A 27,286-nucleotide genomic window follows, 5' to 3' on the forward strand; every position below is an offset into this window, starting at 1 on the left:
GGGGAGAAAAGGATACAGGCTGAAACCATGCACTCAATACAATTAAAAAAAAAAAAAACCAGCATCAAATTTAAAATATATTTTTTCTCTTTAAATGATTTTTTTTTTTTTTTTTTTTTTTTACCATTTTTCAGGGGATACCCCAGGGAGAGGGACCCATAGCCAGCTGTGTCTCCTACTGCCATTCTCCCAAGTGAGCTTGGCACAGATTGGGGAGGGGCTGATTCCCCCCACAGCACTAATACCTCTTTCATACAAGGCAGTGGAATGAGGAACAGAAGATCAGCCCCTCCCCTCCACTTTCTGGCACAGAGGGAGAGCAGTTACACTTACAAATATATATATATTTTTTATATATGTCTATTTATAAAAATTTATCACACTTGATCAGAGCTGTCCCCCCACCCTTTCAGTTGAACCCAAGGGAACCAGATACTAGCTGTGGGGCCATTCCCTGGGCCTTGCTCTCTTGATGCCTCTCTGGCCCTGGGCCTGCTGATCAGTGTGAGGTAGAACTCAGAATTATTATCCACCATGTTCTGCAAGGAACAGGCCAGCTGCTAAAGAGCAGTGCCTCTATCCACAGTACCCTGTGGGCTCCTGACCCCCACAAATCCTAATGGATGAAGGGAAGCACCTCCCACCCCACAAGTCCCTGTGGCCTGAGCCAGAGTCAGATCCTGTACTGCAGCCTCTCTTGAATTGCCGGATCACTTGCGCCTGCCAAAGATGGACTTCTTCCCAGGATTCTTGTTGCCCACACTTAAACCGATGAGGAGCCGGGCTTTCTCCTCCTCTTCCTGCTGCTGCACGTTGAGGTCCGATTTAGTTTCCAGCTTTCCCCGGACTTCAGACCCTGCTGCAGGCTTCAGCCTTAGCTTCTCTTTAATTACCTGATAGGTTAGAGAGGAGTAAAAGGGAAGGTAAATATTAATGAGACAGGCAAAATAAATCAAGTGGACCAAGTCAGTAAAGATTTATCAAACTTACATGAAGGCACAATGGGGCAATTCAAATTATAAAATCATCTCTGCTTTCAAGAAGCTTACAGTCTATTAGAACCCACTCTAAACATGAAGTTGTGCCAGCCCTCACTTCCCGAAAAATCAACAGTAGTTAACATATATACAGCAGTCAGTAAACATTCAGTTTAACCATCTGAGCAAAGTCATGGAGAGGACAGGGATAAAAGTCACTCACTTCATTCACCTGCCCCTTTCCCAAGGCTGCTTGTTAATACATGCATCTTACAATGAAATGCTCCTGAGCAGAGGATCTGCTTGCCAGCCCCTGCTAACCAAACAGCCATGAATTCTGCCGGGATACCTGGGCAACCAGGGCTTTGCGGCTGTCCCTCTTGACAGCCATGGCAAAGTCTAGCCATGTCCATGTGTTGTTGTGGTACTCCAGACAGGGCAGCACCAGGTTAAGGTCACCCCAGTCCACACTGTTCTTCTCACCCTGCAGGAGGGGGAGGGAAGAGAAGAGAAAAAAATATATCAGCTGCCAGTTTTAGTCCAAGCCAGTACTTGAGTCCAAGTCTAGTACCTTCCTGCAGCAGCAACCTACAGATACCTATTTCCCCTTATCTCAGTCTGGTACTGATTCCTGAGGGCAGCAGAGGGAACAGATTTATCACCCACAGACAAGCTTCACAAGCTGAACTATCTCTGTTTTTAATCTCTGATCTTATGCGGTGCCGTTCCCACACTGTTCTAAAAAGTGCTGGGGGCGCTTCCCTGGTGGCGCAGTGGTTGAGAATCTGCCTGCCAATGCAGGGGACACGGGTTCGAGCCCTGGTCTGGGAAGATCCCACATGCCGCGGAGCAACTAGGCCCGTGAGCCACAACTACTGAGCCTGCACGTCTGGAGCCTGTGCTCCGCAACAGGAGAGGCCACGACAGTGAGAGGCCCGCGCACCACAATGAAGAGTGGCCCCCGCTCACCACAACTAGAGAAAGCCCTCGCACAAAAACAAAGACCCAACACAGCCAAAAATAAATAAATAAATAAATGAAATTTTAAAAGTGCTGGGGAAGGGCAGACCTTGTAGCTGACGCACAGTGGAACCTGTGGGATCTTTATGTAGATGAAGGAGTTGTTCATGGCAGCTCGCTCTTTCATCTTGTCAATATCATCCACAGGGTGCTAGGAAAGAAAGGAAAGAAGAGTGTGCCCCTGAAGCCATCACAAGAAACTCAGGACCCCAAACATCTCCATCTCCTTTCACCCCTGGAATAGACTCAAAGGAAACAGAAAGAAATCCCCAGCCAGGCCAAACAGTGTACCCCAAGACTCTCCCATTTTTCTATCATCAGGGGCATATCTGATACCTCAGGTGCTTTGCGAAATGACCTTCTGACCCCAGAACTCCGATTCAAGCCCTGTGCCACACCCTTCCCAGGGCCCAGTGGTGCTGCGTCATCTGTTGCAATCAGTTGCCGAGGCTTCACCACTGGTATTCCTATAAAAAAGCAAGTACACTAGCTGTTGTCCTCTTGCTGAAGCTTCAGCTGTCTCTGGGGCTGCTACCTCAGTCTTCTGGAGCTCCACCATTAAAGTTCTCACCAGTAGTCACCAGTTTGGACTTATCTTCTTCATCACCAACCTCGTCATCTTCCACACTTCGTCCAGGAAAGAAAAAGCCCATTATTCTATGAAAGAACTGGTGTGTCAGCTGGATGGTGAGAGGCACCACATTTACCTAAAGAGGAAAAAGGCTGAAGAAGCAATTAAGCTCAGACATCATCCCTCTGTTTACCTACCCCTAACATAACAACGTACAGATAGTTTTTAACTGCCTTTTGTTCCTGGGTCCCCAAAGGACTGTTTACTAACCTCAAAGTGCTCCTTAACAGAAATACCCCCAACGGGGGGCCGGACTTTGCTGAAGAGGCGAAGAGCTAGCTGTCGCCCAGACTGGCAGGAGCTCTGGGGCCGCAGGACTACCTGTAGAGTAAAGAGTAATAAATCAACCCACAAATCCTCTGCAGAGGAGAGACGAAGCAATGGTCTTGCTAAGCTGGGCAAGCTTCCACCATCTCAGATCCCATTGTTTCCCATAGTAGGTTTATGTGGAAGGGTCACTGCAAATGCCCAGTGTTAGGAAGCATGGGAATGGGCTAGGAATAGGGAAATAAGACTTACCTTATAGACAGCATTGGGGAGGAGGTTGTTCATAGTGAACCAGCCCAACTCCAGAAGATGTTCTGCTGTGTCATCAGATTTATTCACCTATAAAGACAGAGTCCCCCACCCCCACCCCCAAACCACTATAATAAGCTTTTCTCAGGAGCTTGCTAGAGTACTGCTACATATATCATTTGTTTTCATGGCCAGGGCACTAAGTGCCTGCAGTACTTTCCAGTCACTGTGACATTCAAAACTGGCCTCGACTTATTTCCAAATGGCCCTGGGGGGTTGGAAGAATAATGAATAATGTCCTGTCCTCCACGCCATGGGTAACTGCAGGAAAGCTGAATGCCAATATAGAATTAATGATTCTATTCTAAGCTGGACTTGGAAGATTACTTCCCTCTGAGCCACATTTCTAGGGATAACCTTATTCAATGAGGGAAGCATTTGATCAAGCTCATCTATATATTATTTAATATTACAAGCAAATGTGTATGAGCGGCACTCTCTGCTCATGTTTCTATCATTATTAATAACCATTAATACCATCATTAACAGTCATATAATAATCAGTCCCTTTTTGTTTATCTCTTTTTGTGAGTTAAGACTCCTGAGAAAGGTCAATGCCTCTCAATACAGCTGTCTTTGTGTGACTGTATACACCCAATACCTTGCTGTAGAGGAACCGCTGCAGCTCCAGTTCAGCAATTCCCAGCTGTCCATCTTCCTCTGTCAAGCGCCATCGTGCCTGAGCAAAGTAGAACTCGGTGCGGCGGACCACACTCACATCTTCTTGCTGCTTTCGCAGCTCCATCTTGTTGGCCTGCTGCAATTGGAAATCCTTAAAACACCTATAAATGGATAGGAGGGTCAAAGCCAATAAGGGCAACAGCATTTGGGTTAGGGGCGGGGCGGAATGCCCTAGAATGATGCAGGAGGTAAACCCAGAGATGGACCTATTCTAGAACAGCTATTCCCTAAATTTTTTCACTGGATTTGTTGCTCCTCAAACCCTGGGCCATGGGAGCACAAATCCCATCTTTAGTTCTACAGCTTCTTGAAAAAGTAGTCTGTTCCTACTAGTAACCCCTATGATTGTATCTGCAATTGTGTTCCTTACTGATCAACTTCAAGACATTTTATTTTTAGTTTAGTTGCACAGTATCAAGGCAACAAAAATGATCTTTCCGAACTACCTGTTTTTCTCCTTTCCCCGGAGGTACTCTAGTAAGGATCCTAAGAAAGGGCTCTCCTGTTCTCAACCTGTTGGCCAAGTCCAACAAGACTCATTCAGGAAAAGGTGCCTGAATCTACTACATCAGCCTTTGATAATACACACTAGACCTAAAGACTTATCAGAACACAGGCAAAAGAAATCGACTCCAGCTGGGGCACTGGAAAAGGGCATGGAAAGAATGCTGTGGCACCTGATGAGGATGTTAAGCTCTTCACTTTCCAGCTGTAGATTGGCCTTCTCCTGGTTTAGCTGCAACTGAAGCTTCTGGTTCAGGTCAAGCAGGTTCTCATTCTTGCTGTCATCCTGCAAAGACTAGGGAGCCAGATAAGGAGAAACTGAGAGATTTCCCTTGTCCTAGGAGACTTCCCTGTCCTCAGATTGCCCGGGAGACTACCTTCATGATAGAATACATCTGCTTCTCCAGCTGCCGTATCTGGGCCACATGCTGCCGCACAGCCTCCTGTAGGTGTAATATGCTGCTGCGCTGCTCCTCAGGATTGCTAGAGATCTCAAGCTGGAACCTGACCCGCTGCTTCTTCTCACTATGCTCCTAAAGGAATGCAAAAGGAAATGAACAATAGACAAGTCTTGTAGTAAAGTAAAACAGAGAAAGGAACAAGAAATGATGATCTCTTCTGGAAAGCTCAACTTTCTCTCACCATTAGTGAGAGTAAGGGGTGAGCCAATGCAGAAGATTTGACAATGTGGATTTCACAATAAGCCAGTCCCACAGGGTAGGGGTAGAGGTGGGAAGTGGGAAGTAGTTTGTTTTCAGAGGTATGTAAGTGACTGAGTAAAGAACTGACCAAGAAAAACAAGTAAACACCTCTATAGTCTTAGGGACACTCAGACCTTTCCTAAATAACTAAAATTTCAACTGCTGCTGCTGACTAAAAGAGGATGTACTAACCACAAAGCCCTTTTTCAGTCTGAAGCATGGCTTTTCTTACTGGACCCCAAATAAAGCACAAGGTCTGGTGATTCCTGTGAGACTAACTGGCATTCTATAAGGGCCCATACTCACCTTCCGCTTGGGTTCTACATGGAGCAGCAGGTTGTTGACGATATCCAGGATCATGGCATACTGAGCCGGGTTTGTGGAGATTTCCAGCTCATGGTGGATGAGGGTGAAGGTATCCACAGCCCCTAGGTAATTGTTAGCAGCTAAATAAGAGACTCAGTTTCTCCCTAAATGTCTACCCCATCTCCTAACCCATATCTAGAACCACTAATGTTACTTAACCCCATAAAAGGTCTTGGTGAGATATGCTCATGGGTAGAAACATGTGCTTATTTCAGAGTCAAACAATATCCATTCATTCCAGTAAGTTTTTTTTTTTTTTTTTTTTTTTTTGGCCGTGCCTCACCCTCGCAGCATGTGGGATCTTAGTTCCCCAGCCAGGGATCCAACCCGCACCCCTTGCAGTGCAAGTGCGGAATCTTAACCACTGGATCGCCAGGGAAGTCCCCCATTTATACCAGTTCTATTCTCTCCTAACAGAACTTTAAAAATGTAAAGCAAAGTGAAATGTTAATGCCCTAGGCACACTGGGACTCTTAGTAACACTTCTGCCTCAAAACCACTAAGGAAATAACTGCTTTCACAAGTTCCCTAGTCCCCTCCTAAAAGCCTTTCAAAGCCTGAATACCTTCCTGCTTCTTTAGGAGATCTTCCTTTTCCTGGTTCTCATGAACCTCAGGTGGCTTAATCTGAGTTGCCAGCTCAGGATCAATGTCATGGCTGTAACTAATATAGTACATTCGGCAGCTGCAGCGTGAAATGATCCGCTGGACTTGCTGGGCTTGTTGCGCCTCAGCTGGCTGGTTCCAATCTGCGAAGAGGTAGGAAAGAGATAAGAGAAAGACATTCTCAGAAGAGGTATTGTGAGAGCCTCCCAGCTATGCGTGATGTCTAGGGAACTCCAGACACTTGCTTTCAACATAGCCTAACACAAAGTGGTCCTACTCCACGTATATTAATCTTACAAACAGGTAAGGAAATGAGGCCCCTTAAAGATGCATGTCTGCTCCTAACCACATAATGGGGGAAGAGGTGAGAACTGACCTGTGGTAGTGGTAACCATGCCTCCCACTGCCTGCCCGCTCTCCATCAGCTCCTGCACAGAGTCCAGACTACGCTGCCGGTGCTCCTCAATATTCTTTACCTGAAGACAGGGATACAGGCACCTTTAACTCCTGGGGGACCAGTAGCTTGTCCTGCACAAGCTCCATTATATATCTCCATTATATCCACTATACAAGTTTAACACTATCTAGATTTTCACTGCCTGGAATAGCTTGAAGAATCTCCGAGGGTAAAGGACATATGTCCCTCTCTCCTGACCCAAACCACCCAATTCTCCAAACCCAACTGAGTTACATGCACGTTTTGCCAGGCCTCAGGCCAGAAAAATGCAAGCTAGGTTAAAACCAAATCATGTCCCACCTCACACCCATTAGGATGGCTACCAAAAATAAGAAAATAAGGCAAGGATGTGCAGAAATTGGAACTCTGTGCACTGTTGATAAGTAAAATGATACAGCCACTGTGGAAGTTCCTCAAAAAATTAAAAACAGAATTGCTATATAATCCAGCAATTCCACTTCTGGTTATATACCCAAAAGAATTGAAAGGAAGGTCTCAAAGAGAAATTTGTACTCCCATATTCATAACAGCATTATTCACAATAGCTAAAAATATGGAAGTATCCCAAGTGCCCATCAGTGGATGAACGGAGAAGCAAAATGTGGTATTATACATACAATGGAATTCAGGTTTAAAAAGGAAGGAAATTCTAACGCATGCTACAACATGGGTGAACCTTGAAGGCATTATACTAAGTGAATAAGCCAGTCACAAAAAGACAAATATATATGATTCCACTTATATGAGACACCTAAAATTTATATATATATATATAAAAGAGAGGTATTTAAGAGTAGTCAAAATCACAGAGAGAGAAAATAGAATGGTGACTGCCAGGACCTGGGGGAAAGGGGAAGTGGGGAGTTACTGCTTAATGGGTATAGTTTGTTTTTCAAGATAAAAATAGTTTCAGAGATGAATGGTGGTGATGGTTGTACATTATGAATGTACTTAATACCACTAAACTGTACACTTAAAATGGTTAGGATGATAAGTTTTATGTTAAGTTTATTTCTTTCGTTTTGGCCACGCTGCGTGGGATGCAGGATCTTCGTTCCCCAACCAGGGATGGAACCCTTGCCCCCTGCAGTGGAAGCACGGAGTCTTAACCACTGGACCGCCAGGAAAGTCCCTTTTTTCTTTTCTTTCTTTTTTTTTTTAAATGTTTATAAATTTTATACTATGTATATGTTATCACAATTTTCAAAAATGGAAAAAAATCAAATCATGTCATGGGCAAAAAAAATTCATCGAAACCAATGACTTCCCACCCATTTTGGTATTCGTGTGTTTGTGTTCTTGCTGTTTTCTGTCTTCAGACCATTGTGACACTGTTGCCATGGGGGAAGGGAACTGAATTCTTTTGACACTCTCTGCCACGCTGAAGTCAAAGTGAATAGAATGAGTGATATGAGAAGAACATAAACAATCTGTCAAGTCACAGAAAAATTCATATAGGAAAGGCAAGATCAAAGTCTTTCCCACCTAAGCCAAGGACATTCCACTCTAATGCTAATATCACAGCCTGAGAAAAAACGAGTTCACTTGCAAAAGAACGCCTGCCTAAAAGAAGCAGAGGCCCAGAAAATGTCAGATCTTCCATAGTTCATCCTGCCTATCTTTGCGTGAGTAGTTACCACCTTCTGTGCCTATCTCCTGAGACTACTGGTAAAGGGTACTGCTTGCCTGAACTACAACTGTAATATACCAGCAGGACCTTTCATATTACCAACAACCTGACCCTTACTTGGCTTGACATCTGATTAAATGCTTATTACTTATATAACTCATATAACTTATACTTGGGGTTGAGCCTTAAGGTCATTGGAGTAAGAAGTACCAGCCAGGGAGGAGGGAAGAGGGATTAGCTTTCTCCCCATTGAGTAGAATGAAAAATGAAGTATTCACATTGGTCCTAATCGGATGTAGCTGGATCCAGTAACTCATCTGAATGTACCATGCCCAGCACAATGCGGACACTTAACACCTGTTAAATAAGTAACCACAATGCAGAATATTGGCTAGGTACATCTCATAACCATTAGATCTCCCAATAAATCTGATGCAATTATATCACAGAAATTATAGTACAAATTTAGTTTTACCAAGATGCTGAAAAGAAAATTTATAGCTTAGTCCCTGCCAACTGCTCACAATCTCACCTTCTAACAAAAACATTATCTTGCCATACACTAAGACTTCCTCAAACATACTGACTTAAAAGAATAAAACTGGGACTTCCCTGGTGGCGCAGAGGTTAAGAATCCGCCTGCCAATGCAGGGGACTCGGGTTCGAGCCCTGGTCTGGGAAGATCCCACATGCCGCAGAGCAACTAAGCCCGTGCACCACAACTACTGAGCCTGTGCTCTAGAGCCCGCAAACCACAACTACTAAGCCCGCGCGCGTAGAGCCCGTGCTCCGCAACAAGAGAAGCCACCACAATGAGAAGCCCGCACTCGCCGCAACTAAAGAAAGCCCGCGCGCAGCAACAAAGACCCAACACAGCCAAAAATAAATAGTAAATAAATTTAAAAAAACAAATAAGACTACTTTCCATCTGAATGAAGCTTTGTATTTTTCAAAGTATGTTCTCATTTGATCCTTTCAACAGTTTTCTGAGAGTGAAGTATTAACTCAATTTTACAAATAAAGGTGACTTCCCAAGGGCTCATGGCTACTAAAACAGCAAAGGTGAAATCAGAACTCACATAATAACCTGCCTCCTAGACAAGCAGTCTTTCTACTCAACCTTACCGATTTGCTGAAATGACCAATCATCTTCATAAGAGAGATGAGAGAAAGGGCAGATAGAGAGCTTATCTAAAATTCTGACTTACTGCCTGTTTTTTCGGCTGCCTGCTGATTAGTGTGATCTTATTAATAGGGGTCAGCAATCTCAAAAATAAAAAAGTTCTAACCCATTTTATTCTCATGTAGGGAAATGAGAATCTCCCTTGCAATGAAATAGAATAGTATGAGATTTAAAAAACAGAAAAAGCACTATGTGTTCACAGATCACAGGCCAGAGACTGCCAACAGTTTCTACATTCAAGTGTTATCATCAGCCTCATTATTCTGCCAACCTGGTAGCAACAGGTACTGTCAAGGATCTTGCAAGCTATTTTGGCGAAAGGGGCCAACTATGGAAAACTGGAGATACAACGGGCCTTCCCAGCCGTGCTGACTGACCTCTAACCAGAGCTGTCGGCCATCCTGCTCAGTGGGGCTGCTTTCAGTGGTGGCAAAGTACTGCATGCCATCCAGTAGGCAAGTCCAGGATGTCTTTTGCTTCAATGTGTCACCATACCAGGCTGGATGGTGTTGGCACTGCAGCAGCTGGGCTTTGGCAGCTGACACAATGACACAGCCTTCTGTCTCCGCTCCACGAAGAACCATCTACGCCAGAGACAGAAGCAGAGTCACAGCACCAGGGCCACAAAGAATATGAAAGGTTAGTGAAAGGGCCTGTACCAATGACTGCAGCTGGGTCTAATTCTGGCTTACTGAGTGCACGCTACTGGTTTTTAGTAATGGAAGTGATTATCCATGATACCCGTTAGAACAATTTTTTGGAGCTCTACCCACCTATTCTTATTTAGAGGTGGGAGAAGGTAAACACATATGACTATGATCTAGCCCTATCTTTAGGTGCTCTAGTAAAGAGAAGGTACCTGGCAGTTGACCAGTTCAATAAGGCAGTTTCGGTTATATATGTCATCCGTCTGGCAGGCAGCAATGCCACACAACTGGTCACTCACACCTGACTCCTCTTCTGTGAACACTACAAACCTATCTGTCTCTTCAATCAGCTTCTGCAACATGTAGGCACCTGGCAGAGAAATATGAAGTGGGGGAAAAGCCACAGAGTCAAAGGGATAGAGAACACATCCAGGGCCAAACTGATCTTCTTTCAATTTCTCTAGAATGTATTCTCCCCAACCTGCAACTCCAGCCCAGCCCACTCCACCCCTTGACCCCTGGGTAAGGGTTGTCATTTCACTTTCCTTCAATTTTAATAAAAGTAACAGATTCCCAAGAGAGACTTAGAAATGCTATCTAAGTGGTAGCAATCCTTTCTCTTAGGCATATCCACCTCTGAATTACTCTAGGATCTTTTTTCCTTCCATTTTGTTCCTTCTCCTTTTCATTTCATATTGTTTTAAATGCTATTTGTTTGTTGACCACTCCTTTCCACATAAACCACTCCCTTGCCATCAGTGTCACTGTTCTAGCTCTACTGCTTTCTCTGATTATGACTTTAGATCCTCTACCTTCTCCCAGGTTTTAGAGATAAGTATATCCCCTAAGGTCTGTCCTTGGCCTGTTCCCTTTTCTTTTTTCTAAAGAGTTTGTCCAACAGTGTTGCGGTTAAGAGCACAGAATTAGACTAGTCTGCCTATGTTCAAGATCCTATCTCTGCCAGTTACTTGATTGTAACCTTGCTTGCTTTAACCTCTGTCTCAGTTTCCTCGTGTGTAAAATAACACTAACTATCTAATATGGTTGTTGAGAGAATTAAATGGAATAATAATACATAAAGTATTTCGCAGGGTACCTGCCACACAGTAAGCAACTATTATCTCCTTAGCATTAACTCTTAGTTCTATGCTGAAACTCCTAAGTCTCTACCTCTAGCCCTAAGCTTTTAGATCCTCATTTCCACCTGTTTTTTAGACATTACCTAGAGGTACTACTTACACCACAAACTTAGCATGTCCAAATATGAACTTAACAAACCTATACCTCCTCAAACCTGTTTATTAGCCTCTGGCTCTCCTAGTTACCATCAGGCCAGTCACCAGGCTCAAAGCCTCAATCATTATCACTTTATCCCTATTTTAACTCCCTCTTCCAACCAGCTGCCAAATCTCTTACACACATAATAACATTTCTATTCATCCCCTCATCTCTGTTCCCACTGCCTCTACCTAATTCAGGCTCTCCTTTCCTCTTGCTGAGACACCATAATAGCTTCCTAATTTGTCTCCCCCACCTCCAGTTTCTTTCCAGTCATCTTTCCATTGCCAGATTTATCTTCCTAAAAGTAAGATTCTAATGACACACCTCTATTCAAAAACCTTCAGTAGTTCACCACTGTTTACTGAATAAAGAACAAAAACTCCTTAGCCTTGTATTTTTGATGGTCTACCTGCAGTTTTCCCTTCCAGCGTCTTCACCTGTAGCTATACTCTATGCCAACCCAAACAGACTGTTCACTCTGCTCAGAACACATTGAGCTTGACCAACTCCACTCCTTTTCAGGATGTTCCCTTTGCTTTTAATGCCCTTGCTCCTCATTTCCACATGTTCAAACCATACTAAGCCTTCAAAGTCCAGCTCAAATGCTACTTCCTCAATAAACCCTTCTCTGATTATAGTCCCTCCTTCACTACAGTCAAGAACAGCTCACATATTCTTTAATTTCTCTCTAGCGGCATTTATCATTTTTCACCTTGTTCTTAAATTCACCATGAACTTGCATTCCTCTGTACTTGTTGTTCCCTCTCCCTAAAACGCCCTCTTTTCTTTCTTTGTCTATCAAACTCTTACTCATCTTTTAAGACCCATCTCAATTATATTATCTTCTCTGTGAAGCCTTTCTAGACTTCCCTATGCTGATTTAAATACTTTCTTCTTGAACATTCTTATAAAGCGTCTTCATGACTCTCCCCACACACACCCCCAACTGTGCTGCACAGCATGCAGGATCGTAGTTCCCTGATCAGGGATCGAACCCGTGCCTCCTGCAGTGGAAACACAGAGTCTTAACCACTGGAGCACCAGGGAAGTCCCTCATGACTCTTAGTTTCAGAGCTTCCCCCTCATCTTTACATCCCTAATGTCTACGGTCATGTCTGGTACATTATAAACCCTCAGTAAAGCTAAAAAGTGAATCTATGAATGAATTGGAGTGATTGAGTCAGTGAATGAATGAACTAATCTTAGCTCATCCAGAGACGATAAACTTGTTGAGTCAAGTAAAATATCATATATTCTGTATCTCTCACTAAACCCAGCACAGTGCTCTGTGCCTATTAAGTACTCCATAAACACTTATTGACTGAACAAATTAATTCATCAAAACACAAAACAATTCTCTAATCCTTTGTTTCTTTTCCCTAGTCATTGTAAGTCATCACTCCTTCCTGATCCTCTTCTCCTGGCCAAAGGACCAGACAATTTTTTTTTTGGCCACACAGCACAGCATGTGGGATCTTAGTTCCCCAACCAGGGACTGAACCCGTGTCCCCTGCAGTGGAAGCGTGGAGTCTTAACCACTGGAGCGCCAGGGAAGTCCCATGGACCAGACCCTTTAATGCCCCCCATCACTGCTATATAAGACTTAGGTGGCCTAATATGGAAAAACAAGTTTCATCTTTACACACAGATCGAACCAGTCATAATTTAGTCCTTCTCAAACTCCTGTCCGAGCCCACATACATATTCTAAACCTAACCCTATGGAGTCTCGTCTCCCCCAGCTTACCTCCTGAAGACGCCTTATCAGGCTGTCCACTAAAGCTGGGAGTGTTGACAGGAGGTGGGGCTGGGGCGCTGGTCGGGACACTCTGCTTTGGCTTTTTGGCTGGCATCTGGGGATCAATCTTTAACCCCTTCAGAGCCTCAGTAGAGAGATTACGTTTGAGTACAGCTGCCTTTTTGTAGCCATCATATAAACCAAAGGCAATGTCCCGATTGGTGGTTGTCCAAGAAGCCCGTAAATCTACCAAGTGCAGCTGATGTGTGTGAAAAGCAGGATCCCCAACTCGAGTAGAGAGCTCCTAAGAAACAGGAAAAGAACCTCAGAGTAGCATGGAAATTCCCAACATTCCTCCTAGACCACAAATGCAGAGATAAAAAACATGCTTGTTGAGTAACAGACCTGTTCTGAGGGATACAAGACAACTCTAGAGAAAGAAAACCTAAGTGGTCTTAGTGTGTGCACTAGATTACACTCTGACTGTATCTACTGTATTTTAAATGACTCAGAGAATTTCAACTAAAATCCTTCCTTAATTGTGTGTGTGGGGGTGGGGGGACCACCAAATAAGGCACTAGAAGCAAAAAGTTTCACTCTATTTCCTGAAGAGCAAGAGACTATCTTTACAAGGAGAGGGAAAGAAAGGAATTTTCAAAAAGAGGGATGCTGATACTAGTGAGTGCATCATAAAGTAACAACATATATAATTAGAGTGTAGTTTAGGAACATCACCAGGGACTTAGCCTGAAACCTACTGCTATGGACTGAATTGTGTACCCACACCAAATTCGTATGTTGAGGCCATAATCCCCAATGTGACGGTATTTGGAGATAGGGCCTTTAGGAGTAATTAGGTTTAGATGAGGTCATGAGGGTGGGGCCCTCATGACAGGATTAGTGTCATCATAAGAAGAGACATAAGAAAGCTTCCTGCTTTTCCTGCCAGGTGAGGTCACAGTGAGAAGGCAGCCATCTGCAAGCCAGAAAGAGAGCCCTCACTGGAGGAACCTGGTCCTCACCAGGACCATGCTGGCACCTGATTTTGGACTGCCCAGCCTCCAGAAGTGTGAGAAATTTCTGTTGTTTAAGCCACTCAGTTTATGGTATTTTGTTATGGAAGCGTGAGCCGACTAAGACACCTACTGATACAGATAAGGCAGTAAAGAGAATGTGTCAGGCGGTACCTCCTCAGCTGTGCGATTGCTGTGCCGTTGGTAGGTAAGGGAGGACAGGCTCAGTAGGTGGGTCTTTGTTACCAAGGGATCAAGGCAGTGGTCAGCATTCTCTTCAGTGGGCGAGGCCATCAGGTAAACAGTCACCTGACTTAAGTCACTAACCATCTGGGTCACACTCCAGTCAGAGATGAGGCGCCGCATCACTGTGCCCGCTGAGAAAAAGAGGCATACAGAGCCCACGCAAACCAGTACAGAACAGTGTGGGACAGAAAGAGGAGGGAAGGGAACTGAGAAAGAGGACAAGGAATAGGCAAGGACAAGTGGTGGGAGCCTTTGATCTTACCTTGAGGTATAAGCCGCTGAGTTCCCCGAGTGAAGACGTGGCCCTGACTGCACTCAATTTGGATGCCACGTTGCTGGGCGAATGAGGCCCAATAATGCACCTGGCAACAAGACAGCATAACACTGAATGAAGGATGGCATCAGAGAGACGATTCAGAGACCCAGTAAGAGAAAACAAGAAAACTAGAGAAGGGGAACAGAACTGCAGATGTCAGCAGCACCGTCAAAGCTGACCTGCAGCTGGGGAAAGAGTGCAGTATAGGAAAGCTGCTTGTAGTGCTGGCCAAGTTTCTTCTTGCTGGGTTTCAGGTTATTGAAGAGCTTTCCCCTACAAATAGGCCTTGTAACACTAGTCCAAGTTGCCCAGAAGTTCTGCATCCAGCGCAGGGTGCTACTATACAGCAGAATTCGGGGCTGGGATATTGCTGCAAAGGAAACGACAGATATTTCCTAGCTGTGGTTAAAACACAGAGACGAAGCTAAATCCTTCCCTAGCTTCAGGTTTTAGAGATTTAAAAACCCAAACAGCACTCAAGCCTCACACTCAATATCCCCAACACCCTCTCCTTTCAAAGACCCAAGCTCCCTACTTTCACCAATCCTCTTCCAAAAAAACATCTTGACCCAAACCCTCCTTTGCTCTTTTCCTATCCCCTCTCCAGAGGGTCAGCTGAAGTCCTTGGTGTCTAAAGTTCATCCTCCCAAGCCCTTCCTCCCCGCTGCCCCAGATCCAAGCCTCACTTCCACTGTGCCGAGTCAGATCCATCTTGATGGAGAGATTGAGGTTCTCAGAGCGAAAGGCCCGGTAGGAGTCATGAAGCTGGCCCAAGGGCACCTCAGGCAGGAACTCTGGGGCCCGTAGAGTGACACCATGGTGATCATGGGGGTTCCCATGACATAGCCACTGCAGGTCCAGTGTCATGCAGAGGTCAGGCAGGTGAAGGAAGCAGCAGTCATCATACCTGGCTCACAACAGAGCCCTGGCCCTTAGTGCCCTGGTCACTTGCAGCCCCTCGGCTCTTCCCCTCTCCCCCCACCCTGAGTCCCACACCCTGTTGAGGCCCCATCTATCACCCCACTCACTTAGACGCTGTTCTCACGTTGACATCCAAGTCACCCTTGAACACAAACTGACCAGGTTTCCAATGAAAAGACAGCTGGTTCCACTCCCAGTGCATATTTTCAGTTGTGTTGTATGGATCCTATAACCACCCCAAAAACTTGGTCAGATATGAATAAACATATCACCTTCACCTCCCAAATCAGTACCTTTCTCTCTTCCCCCATGTGCTGTACAAGCCCCAACCATACCATCCTAATAAGAAAACAGTTCCTCTGGACCCCTCACCTCAGTAGCCAGCTGGTGCAGGTTTGCCTGTTCAATGTCCATGTGCCAGTCCCCATGGAACAGAAGACGGCTCTTGTCCCACCAGGGCAAGGGTGGGCTGGGGTCAGCTGAGGGCTTGGTCAAGAGGTCCACAGACTGGCCAATCAGTGTCCAGGCTGGATCCCAACACGGGCCCCATACCACTGTGTACTGGAAGATTTCCGCTGGGGTAGAGGAGCAAAGGGCACAGCCTGCTATACAACTTCATCCCTCCCTTCTCCCTTCACTCCAGAAAGGCCTCAGCTCATCTCCCACCCCAGCCATCACCAACATCTCAGTCAAATCATTTGCCCTCCTCTACTCACAGTGAAAGTCGTGATAGAACTTGAGTGGGGGCATGTTCCTCTCCACTGCCACGTTACCCCATGGAAGCCCCAAGTGCAGGATTTGACGCCGACGCGAGCAAGGCTGACCGCTCTGCTCGGTGCCCACAAGTCGACCCATCAGCCGCCAGTCACGGATCTCAAACAAGTACCGGGGATAGTCTCTTATCCGAACTGTTATTATAGGGAGGATACACACCAGCTACTCAGGAAACTGTCTTAGCACTCTCGGGCACTTTCCCCCCCCGCTACTATTTTTACCCATCTATTGATATTTTACAAGATCAACTGAGAGAATAAGAGTTGGCAGTCGGCAGCAAGACTGAAAAAGTGCACGGAGACCCTGAGCAGACAGTGAGGGGAATAACACTGAGATCCAAGAGCCGCACTAACCCTGAAGATGACTGTGTTAGTACCTTTGTGTTTAGCCAAGCGGTTTCAGGGTGAAATTCAGGAACAAAGAAAGGGAAGAGGAGTCCACCCATCCCACTCCACCCACCCCAAAACAGCCACATTTCCCAATATAACTGAGCTCCTCTGTAATCACTCAAAGAGCTCCCTGGACAAGGGCAAACACTAGGCCCTGCAAATAGGGAAGTACTACTTACCCAGAAATGTCTTGACACTGCACTTGAGCATACGACACCACTGGATGACAAGATCTACCCCCTCCGCAGGAAAAGGGCTGCCTGGATCAAGCTCTCGAACCTGCTCTACCACACGCTCAGGCCCGTGGAAGGAGGCATCTGCCAGAGCCACCAGCTCTAGCCCTGCCAGGCTCCAAGTGAGCAGTGCCCGGCGCATGGGTGTGTTGCCATAGAGACGACGGGAGCGCTGGATGTAGATTTCGATGTTTTTATGTTCCAAAGAGGCATAGAGCTCCTCAATTTTGCGGGCAGGCAATAACTCCCCATGCTGCTTCCGAAGAGCAGCCACTTTGGCATCCAGCAACTGCAGCCTTTTGGCACTCTCCTTACTTTCATCCTTCATCAGTTCATAGTTATCACGAAGTTTCACCTCAAAAATATCATCCAGGAAAACCCATGAGAAGTGCTGAACCTTCAAGAGTAGATCAGGTGGGAGGTGGGCAGAGCTTGGAGAAGCCTGAGAACGAGTTCCTCCATGCAGTCCCTTCAGCCATTTCTGAACTCCCACAGCCTCATCCAGAGTTCGAGAAAAATCATACTGATAAGGAAACTCCACTGAGACTGAACCCAGGGAGAGGAGCCAAACACGGTTCCGGAGGGTCTGCAGCACAGGGAAGGGGTTCCGGTGGAGGATCATCTCCTCCAGCTCAGGCAGCAGCTGCACCTCCACCTCCTTGAAGTTGAAGATGCTATTGCCATCGAACCCAGCAGCCAGCTCTGGGCAGTAAGCCTGCAGTGAACCCCCGTGCCGGCTCAGAGACACACTCTCTGCAGCCAGGGTAATGAACCTGTCCTCAGCTACAAAAGCTGTCAGCTTAGCTGTGCTCACCTCTAGAGTCAGGTTTAGCAGCCGCTTTGGGGGAGAGGGCTCAGGGGGACAGCCTTCTGGCTCACAGGCAGTCTCTGGAGTCTCTAGTGCAACAAGTGGAACAGTCTCAGGAAACAGAGTGGCTCTTAGTAGGTCTCGGCACTGCAGGGTGGCCAGGATATGCTGGTACAGGTACATGTGATCTGGAGGGCTCCAGAGTAAGGTCAGCCCTGCACCACACTGAACCTTTAGAGAGCAAGAGAAAAGGATCTATCAATTACAATGTCCCAGAACACAAGAGACACACCTGGCTCAAGAACCATCTCCACTCAGAAGTCTCTCCTGAGTCATCACATTAATTACCCCCTTGTTTTGCTCCTCTTTGCACTAATAAACTGAGCTAACAGTTCTTAACTTATACTTACAAGCACTTACACTTTTTTTTTTTTTGCGGTACACGGGCCTCTCACTGTTGTGGCCTCTCCCGTTGCGGAGCACAGGCTCTGGACGCGCAGGCTCAGCGGCCATGGCTCACGGGCCTAGCCGCTCTGCGGTATGTGGGATCTTCCTGGACCGAGGCACGAACCCGTGTCCCCTGCATCGGCAGGCGGACTCTCAACCACTGCGCCACCAGGGAAGCCCCACTTACACTTTTTAAGTCCTCCTCAACTGGATTCTAAATTGTCTGAGAGTAGAGGCCATGTATTTTATTATTTTTTTTTAACATTTTTTTTTTGGATGTGGACCATTTTTAAAGTCTTTATTGAATTTATTACAATACTGCTTCTGTTTTATGTTTTGGTTTTTTGGCTGTAAGGCATGTGGGATCTTAGCTCCCCGACCAGGGATCAAACCCACACCTCCTGCATTGGAAGGTGAAGTCTTAACCACTGGACTTCCAGAGAAGTCCCGAGGCCACATTATTTTAATTCTGGTATCTACCACAGTACATCCAGTATATATACATGTACTCAATAAGTTATTTGGTTTTATGTTTCTGCTCATGAGTTATCTTTCTATAACAACCACACTCTGTAAAATAACCATTGCAACAATCAACTGGAAAATGTTTCATGCATTGATTGCACCTTGACTTAATTCTTAAAATGTATAAAGAGTACTGGTCACACAAGTTAATACAGCAATTGACCTATGGGAAAGTATGCCTCAAAGAAGGGAGTAAAGACCTTGTCAGCTTGAAAAACAAAGTCAATTCTCAATAGTTAAGCAGAGAAAATTTAAATCCCAAGACAAAAAAATTCCTTTGAGTTCCAATCTCTGAAAAGGAAACTCTTCAGTTTCCAAAGGAAGCTGAAGTCTGATAAACAGGAACATATCCCACTCTCCCCTCAAGAGGGCCTTACATCTGTCTGATACTCTGAGGAGAAAGATATTGGGAAGCCTCTCAAAACTTTCCAGTGCCCCCATCTTCAGATCTCTTCCAGTCTTTTGATGAGCTGAGTGCTTCAGTAAAATGATACCAGATCGTGACCTTTAAAAGCCCTATATTTTTCAGATATATGCACTGAAATCTTTACAGTTGAAATTATATGTCTGGTTTCTGCTTCAAAATAATCCCAGAGAAGAAGGCAAGGATGACTGCTCAGAGTTTAGCTAAATGAAGCTCGTCGTAAGTTGGTAATTATTGAGGCTGGATATGGATGCATGAAAGTTCGTATATTCTCTCTAGTTTTATATATATTTTAAACTCCACATTAACAGTTAAAAATGTACAGAACAAGGGCTTCCCTGGTGGCGCAGTGGTTGAGAATCCACCTGCCAATGCAGGGGGCATGAGTTCAATCCCTGGTCTGGGAAGATCCCACGTGCAGCGGAGCAACTAAGCCTGTGTGCTACAACTACTAAGCCTGTGCTCTAGAGCCTGTGAGCCACAACTACTGAGGCCGCATGCCACAACTACTGAAGTCCACGCGCCTAGAGCCCGTGCTCCACAACGAGAGAAACCACTGCAATAAGAAGCCCACGCACTGAAACGAAGAGTAGCCTCCGCTCACCACAACTAGAGAAAGCCCACGCGCAGCTACGAACACCCAACACCCAACACGAGGTGTTGTATTTCTCATAGGTGAGTTTCACAACATGACTCAAGACTGGAAAATGCTCTAAGCCTAGGAAAAAACCAACCTGACTCCACCTTCCCACAGAAGCATTACCTCTAGAGAGCGGATGCTGCTGTGATAGGTGATGGAGAGCATGGAGAGGCTGAGCACTGGAGTGGGGATGTCAGGAGCCTTACAACAGGGTTGCATCTTCTCTGTGACCGACTTCACCAGCGCAAGCACAAGTCCTTGAACACCCACGGTGGAGGTTTCAGCACTTCCCAGGACGGTCAGTGTGTCCAGTCGGATCTCTGAAGCACCTAACATCCAGAAACCATGTCAGGCTTGGTTCTCAGCTCTCAAATGGCAACTTTAGTCCTCACTCTCCCTCCTTCCTTATTCCTTTCACTCTAGCTATCCTTACTCCCCACACCTTCCTAACCTCATTTCTCATGTTTTAGGGAAGTTTTTCCTCTCCCATTTTAACCTAACTAGATCTGGCAGGGCCAAAGAAGTTCCCAAACTCCTACCAATTCCCCAGAGGTATATCAGTTACTCTCTAGAACTAGATACACAAAGAAATAAAAAACTAACTGCATCTCATTCTCTTGATCAGATATCAAAGCTGTCTTTTTCTCATGCACCTTGCTATTTGTAAACCCTTAAGAAACATCAAGAAGCCCAATAGTTATGCAAGACCTTCCAACATTTCATGCCTCTAATTTAGAAAATTTTCATATAATTGGTCTTATTAAGTGAGAAGGAGCAGCATAATCTGCTTAGGTTACAAGCCACCCACTTCAGTACAGATTTCCTGTCCCACTTACCGACCAGGGCAGAAAGGGTGAACAAGTTCATGTCCTCCACCTTCAAGTCCACCTTCCACAGTAACGACACAGATTCCCCAAATGAAGATTCCCTAGGGACAGCTGACTTCCCAGATTGTGGGCCCATCAAGGACAATATCCGAGAAAGACACTGAGCACAGGTATCTGATACTTCTACCTGCAGTCCTCGGATGGTACAATCAAGAAACAGGGTATCTGACTGAGTGCTGGACAGGCCCAGAGGCTGGTTATAGCTACCCTAGAAAAGAAGCAGAAGGACTCCATCAGAAACATGCCAACACACAGTTCTGTAACGCACTGATGCATCGTCTGCTGCCAAAAAAAGATGCTCGGTGCTCTAAAGCATGGTAGGATGAGGAAACTTCACTGGCTACTATTCACCAAAGTCCCCACCTACCTGTAGTGTGAAGGAGTCCAGGACAAGCGCCTCACCCCAAACATGCATATTGGGTGGGTGGGGTGCCCGCTGAATGTGGGAGTCACTGCCCACCCGCCAGCAGAGGTGGTCCACAGTCAGGACACCCCGCTGATGGATACTTTGTGGTCTCAGGTGTTGGTAATCTGAAAAAAGAAGGTGGGAGAGAGGAGTTCTTTGGAGCCACAGTGGCCATCAATTGGGCCGAGCTCCACTAATGAACAGATTCTTCTTCCTCTTCCATTGCACAGCCTTACCCAGAGAGATGGAATTGAATCCCAAGGCAAAGGGTGGTGTATCTCCAAGCTGAATGGAAACGTTGACATTGGAGATGGAGGTGCTAAAGATGATAGGAGCCAGGATTTGAGGGAAGGTTCTGCATAGGGATAAGACATCACTGTTTGATAAGGAAAGAATTGCAACTTCCTACTATGTAACAGATTCCTGAATCTCTCAAAAGACAGGGTGAGTTTTGTTGTGATTCTCAGGATGGGAGGCAACTAGAAAAAAACAGACTGAATTCATCAGTTCGCTCCCACTCCCAGTGATAATCCAGAGACTTATTAGGTTAAACCAGATGAAACTGCCATTTTCGTAGATCGAATGTGATGAAATCAGTATATCTTATGATTTAACTTACTACAATCAAAAGCATCGCTTCCGAACTGACCTTAAGTTCTCTATGCAACACAATGCAAGTACTACACAGAGTCATGGCACTGCTGACATGATCTGTCACCTTATAATCTAAGGCAGACGAGATACTGTTATCATTTAAGCTCAGTTCAACAAATGTTCATTTCATATAACAAGGAACTGTGCTGGGCATTGAGGACATAAAAGCAAAGAGGATGTCATTCTACCACCAGAGTCTAGTCTAACAGGGAAGATATATAAAATAGGTTTGCTACCGAGTCTGAGCTACTGAAACTGAGATTTAAAAAGCTCAAACAATCAGGGACTTCCCTGGTGGCACAGTGGTTAAGAATCTGCCTGCCAATGCAGGGGACACGGGTTCAAGCCCTGGTCCACGAAGATCCTACATGCCGCAGAGCAAATAAGCCCACGCACCACAACTACTGAAGCCTGTGCGCCTAGAGCCCGTGCTCCGCAACAAGAGAAGCCACTGCAATGAGAAGCCCGCACACCACAACAGAGTAGCCGCCACTCGCCGCAACTAGAGAAAGCTCAAGCGCAGCAAAGACCCAACGCAGCCAAAAATAAAAAATAAAAAGATCAAACAATCAAATACATATTTAACACAAAATGCCACTTTAGACCAAAAAATCCAGGAATCCACCTGATAAAATGGTGGCTGAAAAAGATTACACTGACCTTTTTTTCGTTTGCTTAATAACAGATGAACTAGACTCTTGGGTCTCCAGGGCTAGCATGTGCAGCCAGTGAGAGAATTCCAGATGCCGGTAATGAATAATACAAGTGTTCAGAACCAGGGAGGCTGCGAGGTCAATGGTGGTCACCTGGAAATAAGAACACCAGAACTGTGGGCTTAGGTTTAATTTCATTAGCTCATGATGCGACGATGCACAGAGAAAGAAGAAAAGGAATGATTCTTGGTCAACACACCTGCACACTAGCTTTGAGGGAGTTGAGGCAGACAATGCGCTGGCGGCTCTGGGACAGCAACAACCCATCTGTAAGGGCAAAGGGCAGATCAGAAGGAAACACTGGGAGGGCAAGAGGTAAGACTAGGAGAGAGTAAGAGGCAGGCAAGGAGATGAACAGGTCACCAACACTATTTTCTTTCAGTATGTTGCCACCTCCCCTTCCTCGGTTACAGTGATATTAAATTAAGAAGACCAAGTGGGGCATTGGGGAAGAGTGTGTCTGGTCCTCCCATTCTCTCTCAGTACCAGTATCCCCACCCATGGACCTTTCAGAAGGAGTTCAGTGCTCATCTGTGCCACATCAGAGTTTGCTGTGAAGCTTCGAAGGGGCAGCTGATCCTCATCACGGTGGTACAGGAAATGCAGCAGCTTCAGTGTCCAATTGAGGTGCCTGGACCAGAGACAGACTCTGGCTTAGAAATATGTGGGATGCTATTCCTACTCCCTTTATCCCCTCAGACAAGCTCAGTGCAGCTACTAGGCTGGTTATGGAGACCCCAGCACATAGCTCCGACTATCTCTCTCCACACTTCTGTCAGGAGAGATCTCACCTCTTTTGACTATTCATGGACAGCACCACACTTGTGATCTCCATCTTCACCTTGATTTGGTCTGGCAGCTGCTGAAGGAGGTACAGGCCAGGCAGAGTTGGCTCAGCCAAGTTCTCTATCACCTCTGAAAACATGAATGAATAAGACAAGAGCCATCAATCCTTAACACTCAAGTCTCCCAACACGCTGTGCCCTCTTTGGCCAAATCCTCCCATATAAAGTAGGCTAAGCAAACACCCAATCTTAGGTCATAACGCAAAGATCCCAGAGATCCAGGGACTTGCTGTACTTCCTTCCCCAGAGTCTAAAAAACAGTATGGAAAGCAGGTTGTTACAATGAAAAGAATATGGACTTCCGGGCCAAATAATTTAAACCCCATTTTCACTACTGACTAGCTAGGTGATCTCAGTCAAGTAACCTATCTAATCTTCCTAGGCTTCAGTTTCCTCATTTGTGAAATGTTAAGGAGTTAGTACAGGAACATACACAAAACACAAAGTACAGGTCTAATTCATGATAATTACCCACTAAATGTTAGTTCTTTCACGCACCACAAGCAAATGCCCTATTTCCTCTAGCTATCCTCAAAGGCCAGGGTCAAAGGCCAAGGCACTAACAAATCACACCTGAACAAGCGGTGAGACCACTATTTCTTTTCTACTTCCAAAATAACCCGAGAACAGGGAAGCTAAGAAGCTCACTGACTGGGGCTTTACCTGAACAGGGAACAGGCTTGGATGCCAGGCCTGGGCCCTGGCGCAGCAGCTGACTATGGAAGAGGCCCTCATGCAGTTCAGCATGGAGTGTCCACACATCCACAGTGATCGCCTTCAGCTGCCGGCTTCTGATGCCCACCTCTAGACACAGCTTTAGGGTAAGTGAGAGCTCCGCTAGACAGGTGTTCTCCTATAGGGAAGATACTCCTCTAAGGTGTGAACGCGTAGGGAGCTTGGGATCAAAATGCTGTGATCTGGAACACATCCTTGAGGGAACCCCATAGCACACAGAATCTGGAATGTAAGCCCTAAGCTCCTTCATACCTCATGCCCAGAAGAAAACAAGGCATCTGAATGACCATGGCATACTCACCAATTGGCCACTCTTTAGAACTTTGCTGTTGATCTGACTTAGGCTCACCTCACATTTCAGCCTGGGAAAGGAAAAAGATTAACAGCACTTGGCCCCTTTCCTCACCATTTACCTTCAATCAGGCTTTGTGGGCTGGAAGGCACAAGGCAAGCATTAAGTGCCTAATCTTACTCTCTCCTCAAATTACACAGAATGAGAACTTGACACCTTGATAAGAAAGCCCTGACATCCACCCACCCTAAAACAACTATAAGGCAAGAAAGGGACTAGCAAACCTTCTACCCAGTGCTTACCTCTTCCCATCACTATCCAAAAGAAAACTGCTATCTCTGATCTGAATATGCCACAAGGATTCAGAAGTAGCCACCTTGAGAACCATGATGTTTATAGAATCTACATGAATGGAGAACAGCTGAAAAAAAGATGCAAAAATGAACGATAATTAACATCAAGGCAACGTCCTTCCTTTCCAGTGGAAAAAGAATAAGAGGCAGCTCTTAGTATTATGCCTCAAATACAGCAAAAAAAAATCCACCCATGACTCCACAGCCAGCCATTCCTACTTCAGTCCAGCAAAGTGGGAAAGTAGTCTCACCTGGCAGAAGATCTTCAATAAGGATGGGCTGAAGGACAGCTCCTTTTGGTGCACCCCAGTACTCTGGGAGAATGGGGCAAACAGGCCAGAAACCTTCTGTAGGTCTGTTCTGATACGTACTTCGCCGAAGCACAAGGCCACATAGTGTCTGCCCAGAAGAGAAATCTCACTGCCATCATGTCCATCCCTTCCATAGCAGTCTCTTCCCCTCCCTCACATTCACCTTCCCATCCTCCCTAAAAATGTAGCTCAAATCATGGAAGATAGTCTCATAGTAGTTATCAATATCTGTCCCACAAAACAATAGCTTCAAGGCTAATCCAGAGACATCAGCAAGAACCCACTTCCCTCCTTGGGCTGTGAGGCCTCTGTAACAGAATCTCATTTTGCAAACCACAATCCCAAAATATTCCCCAGGAGGAGAGTGAGGTGATAGGGTACTCACGGCAGATCATGGCTAAGGAGTTTGCTGGAAATCCACAGGCTATCAATTTCCTAAAACAGTGTGGGAAGAAGCTTTGTACACTAGCTGCTAGGCAAGCCAAGAGCAGCGTGACAAGATAGGAAGGGGTCTAAGGAGAGGAGGACGTGCTATAGCCCTTCCACTAAATATTCTCTATCCCATTTCCACCAGCTTCTCTTCTCGGCACTATATCCTGTTCCTCTAATGACACTGATTGAACTTGTTTAGTATTTCTCTTTTATGGATATGTTGCCCTGTTTCCCCTCTTACATTAGAACAGTAAGCTCTTCTACTTTCTGTTATCTTTGTTCTGTGCTTTACTTCTGTATCTTTCTTACATGCCCTGGACACCCTGTGCCTTATAAGCATTTATAAAAGAACTTGCATCAATTCCAGTGTTCCTAAACTAGCTCTAAAATCATCTTGGCAAAGGGATGGCAAGGCCGGGGTTAACTAGGAAAGCCACCAGAATATTTTAAAAAAGGAAATTAAAAGTTGAAATTCAGTTGGATCAACCCAAATACATTCCCAGGAAGTTTCCTAGGACTCACCACTGTTTGCTGGTGCTGCTGAAACTTAAGACTGACATTTTGAATCCAAAAAAAGGAGCCAATCTTTAGTTCTGCCTGCAGCTTCCGCTGACACCACTTGGTGGCCAACCGGACCACAAGCCACCTGCAGAAAAATCCTTGTGAGTTCATAGGACCCTTTCCCAATTATTGCCTCCCTCACCCCCTGCGGGTCCTAGAAGGCCATGCAAAGGGACATGAACTGGAGGTGGATCTTCTTGGCAACCCTCCTGTCTCCCAAAACACCACTCTGTCACATACATTCAGCCACGCTGATCAGGACCCTAGCCCCAGAGTGTCCCCTCCACCCAGATGAAACGAGCCGAACTAAACTCCACCTTTTAAGTTGGAGACAAAAGAAAGCAACCCCTCAAATCCTCAGGAACCCCAGAGGTAGAGAGAAGAGGCCCCAACAGGAGTCGAAGTACAGGCATCCGTGCCAGGTGTGCCATCACATAACCCGCAAAAGGTCTCCTTCTCCGCCCTCCAGACAGGTGTCTGCGGGAAGGCAGTGCGGGCTCACACCAGCCCGGCTCAAATGCCGCTCTCCCTGGGCAGCCAAACCTGTTCCGGCTCCCCAGGGCGAGGCTGCAGGTGCCCTTCGCGCTCGGGGAAGGGGACGTTCAGGGGCATGTGGATGGGGAAAGAAAAACCAGCCAGCCGGGGCCCCCCTCATTCACACCCCTATCCGCTCCCCAATCTCAGCATCTTCTCAGGCCTCGCCCGCTTGCTCAGTCTCCCCCCACTCTCGGTTCCTCCGCGCCAGCTCCGGTCGTACGCCCCGGCTCGACCCCTCCCCGCGTTGCGCGCCCCCTCCTCGGCCCCTCCCCCTCCGCTGCCCGCCCACCTCCCCCAAGACCCCTCCCCCTCCCGCGCGCCTCTTTCCAGCGCGCGCCCACCCCTCAGTCTCTTTTCCTTCCCTTCCCGCCATCCCCCCCACACACGCCGTAGCCGGGATCCCCTCACCGGCCTAAGAAGAGGGCGCTAAGCGTAACCAACAGCAAGGCCAACAGCGCAGAGAAGAACAGGGGCATTCCGGCCCCGGCCCAGCCTGGCTCCGGCCCCCGCCCTGCCGGGGCGCCCCTCCCGCCCCGCCGGCTCCGAGCTGGGCCGCCGCGGGCCGACCGGCAGCACGCGCAGGGATGGCGCTGGGCGAGGAAGCGTTGGCGCGCCTGCGCCCCGCCCCCCCCACAGCCCGCCAGCCAGCCAGCTGTCTCCCTGCCGCGCCCCGCCCGGCGCCCGCGATCCAGTGGGGCCGACCGGCTGCGTGCGCGAAGTGAAGGCGTGGCTCCGGAAGGAGAGCGATGGGGAGCGATGGGGAGCGATGGGGAGCGGCCCTCAAGCGGACTGACACACAGGCCCCGCCCCCGGGCGCACCCTTCGGGA

General features: G+C 46.6%; 1 protein-coding gene across 8 annotated transcripts; it reads right to left on the reverse strand.

Annotated features, from left to right (window-relative positions):
- Positions 1 to 64: 64 nt before the first annotated feature.
- On the reverse strand, positions 65 to 27,036 carry BLTP2 (bridge-like lipid transfer protein family member 2). Of its 8 annotated transcripts, none has more exons than XM_027130423.1 (39): positions 26,867 to 27,036; positions 25,883 to 26,006; positions 25,314 to 25,363; positions 24,869 to 25,016; positions 24,567 to 24,685; positions 24,274 to 24,334; positions 23,901 to 24,090; positions 23,184 to 23,307; positions 22,899 to 23,023; positions 22,592 to 22,659; positions 22,340 to 22,485; positions 21,262 to 21,380; positions 20,987 to 21,150; positions 20,569 to 20,827; positions 19,856 to 20,061; positions 16,835 to 17,927; positions 16,209 to 16,400; positions 15,865 to 16,067; positions 15,600 to 15,718; positions 15,258 to 15,478; positions 14,751 to 14,941; positions 14,518 to 14,617; positions 14,184 to 14,386; positions 13,006 to 13,300; positions 10,191 to 10,348; positions 9,709 to 9,915; positions 6,438 to 6,537; positions 6,022 to 6,204; positions 5,397 to 5,518; positions 4,767 to 4,922; positions 4,563 to 4,675; positions 3,806 to 3,986; positions 3,148 to 3,234; positions 2,839 to 2,949; positions 2,569 to 2,704; positions 2,334 to 2,464; positions 2,047 to 2,148; positions 1,327 to 1,461; positions 65 to 893 (listed from the first exon to the last, which is right to left on the reverse strand). In XM_027130423.1, the coding sequence occupies exons 1-39, from the start codon at positions 26,932 to 26,934 to the stop codon at positions 711 to 713; spliced, it is 6,693 nt and encodes a 2,230-aa protein (XP_026986224.1). In that variant the 5' UTR covers positions 26,935 to 27,036; the 3' UTR covers positions 65 to 710. The 8 variants fall into 8 exon arrangements, 7 of the variants coding, with proteins under 7 accessions (XP_026986224.1, XP_026986223.1, XP_026986225.1 ...); XM_027130422.1 differs by having other exon boundaries at positions 4,563 to 4,684; XM_027130424.1 differs by lacking the exon at positions 24,869 to 25,016 and having other exon boundaries at positions 4,563 to 4,684.
- Positions 27,037 to 27,286: the final 250 nt, after the last annotated feature.

This window comes from Aethalodelphis obliquidens, unplaced genomic scaffold (genome assembly GCF_003676395.1).
Source record: "Aethalodelphis obliquidens isolate GAN/ISIS:26980383/991018 unplaced genomic scaffold, ASM367639v1 scaffold38, whole genome shotgun sequence".
NCBI classification, from domain to species: Eukaryota; Metazoa; Chordata; class Mammalia; order Artiodactyla; family Delphinidae; genus Aethalodelphis; species Aethalodelphis obliquidens.

Coding starts and splice junctions, on each gene's coding strand:
- BLTP2 (XM_027130422.1), bottom strand. CDS start 26,934: ATGCCCCTGTTCTTCTCTGCGCTGTTGGCCTTGCTGTTGGTTACGCTT. Junction 15,479..15,599: donor AACGTGAGAACAGCGTCTAA/GTGAGTGGGGTG, acceptor GTTGTGAGCCAG/GTATGATGACTGCTGCTTCC. Junction 14,618..14,750: donor CACTCTTTCCCCAGCTGCAG/GTCAGCTTTGAC, acceptor TCTTGTTGCCAG/GTGCATTATTGGGCCTCATT.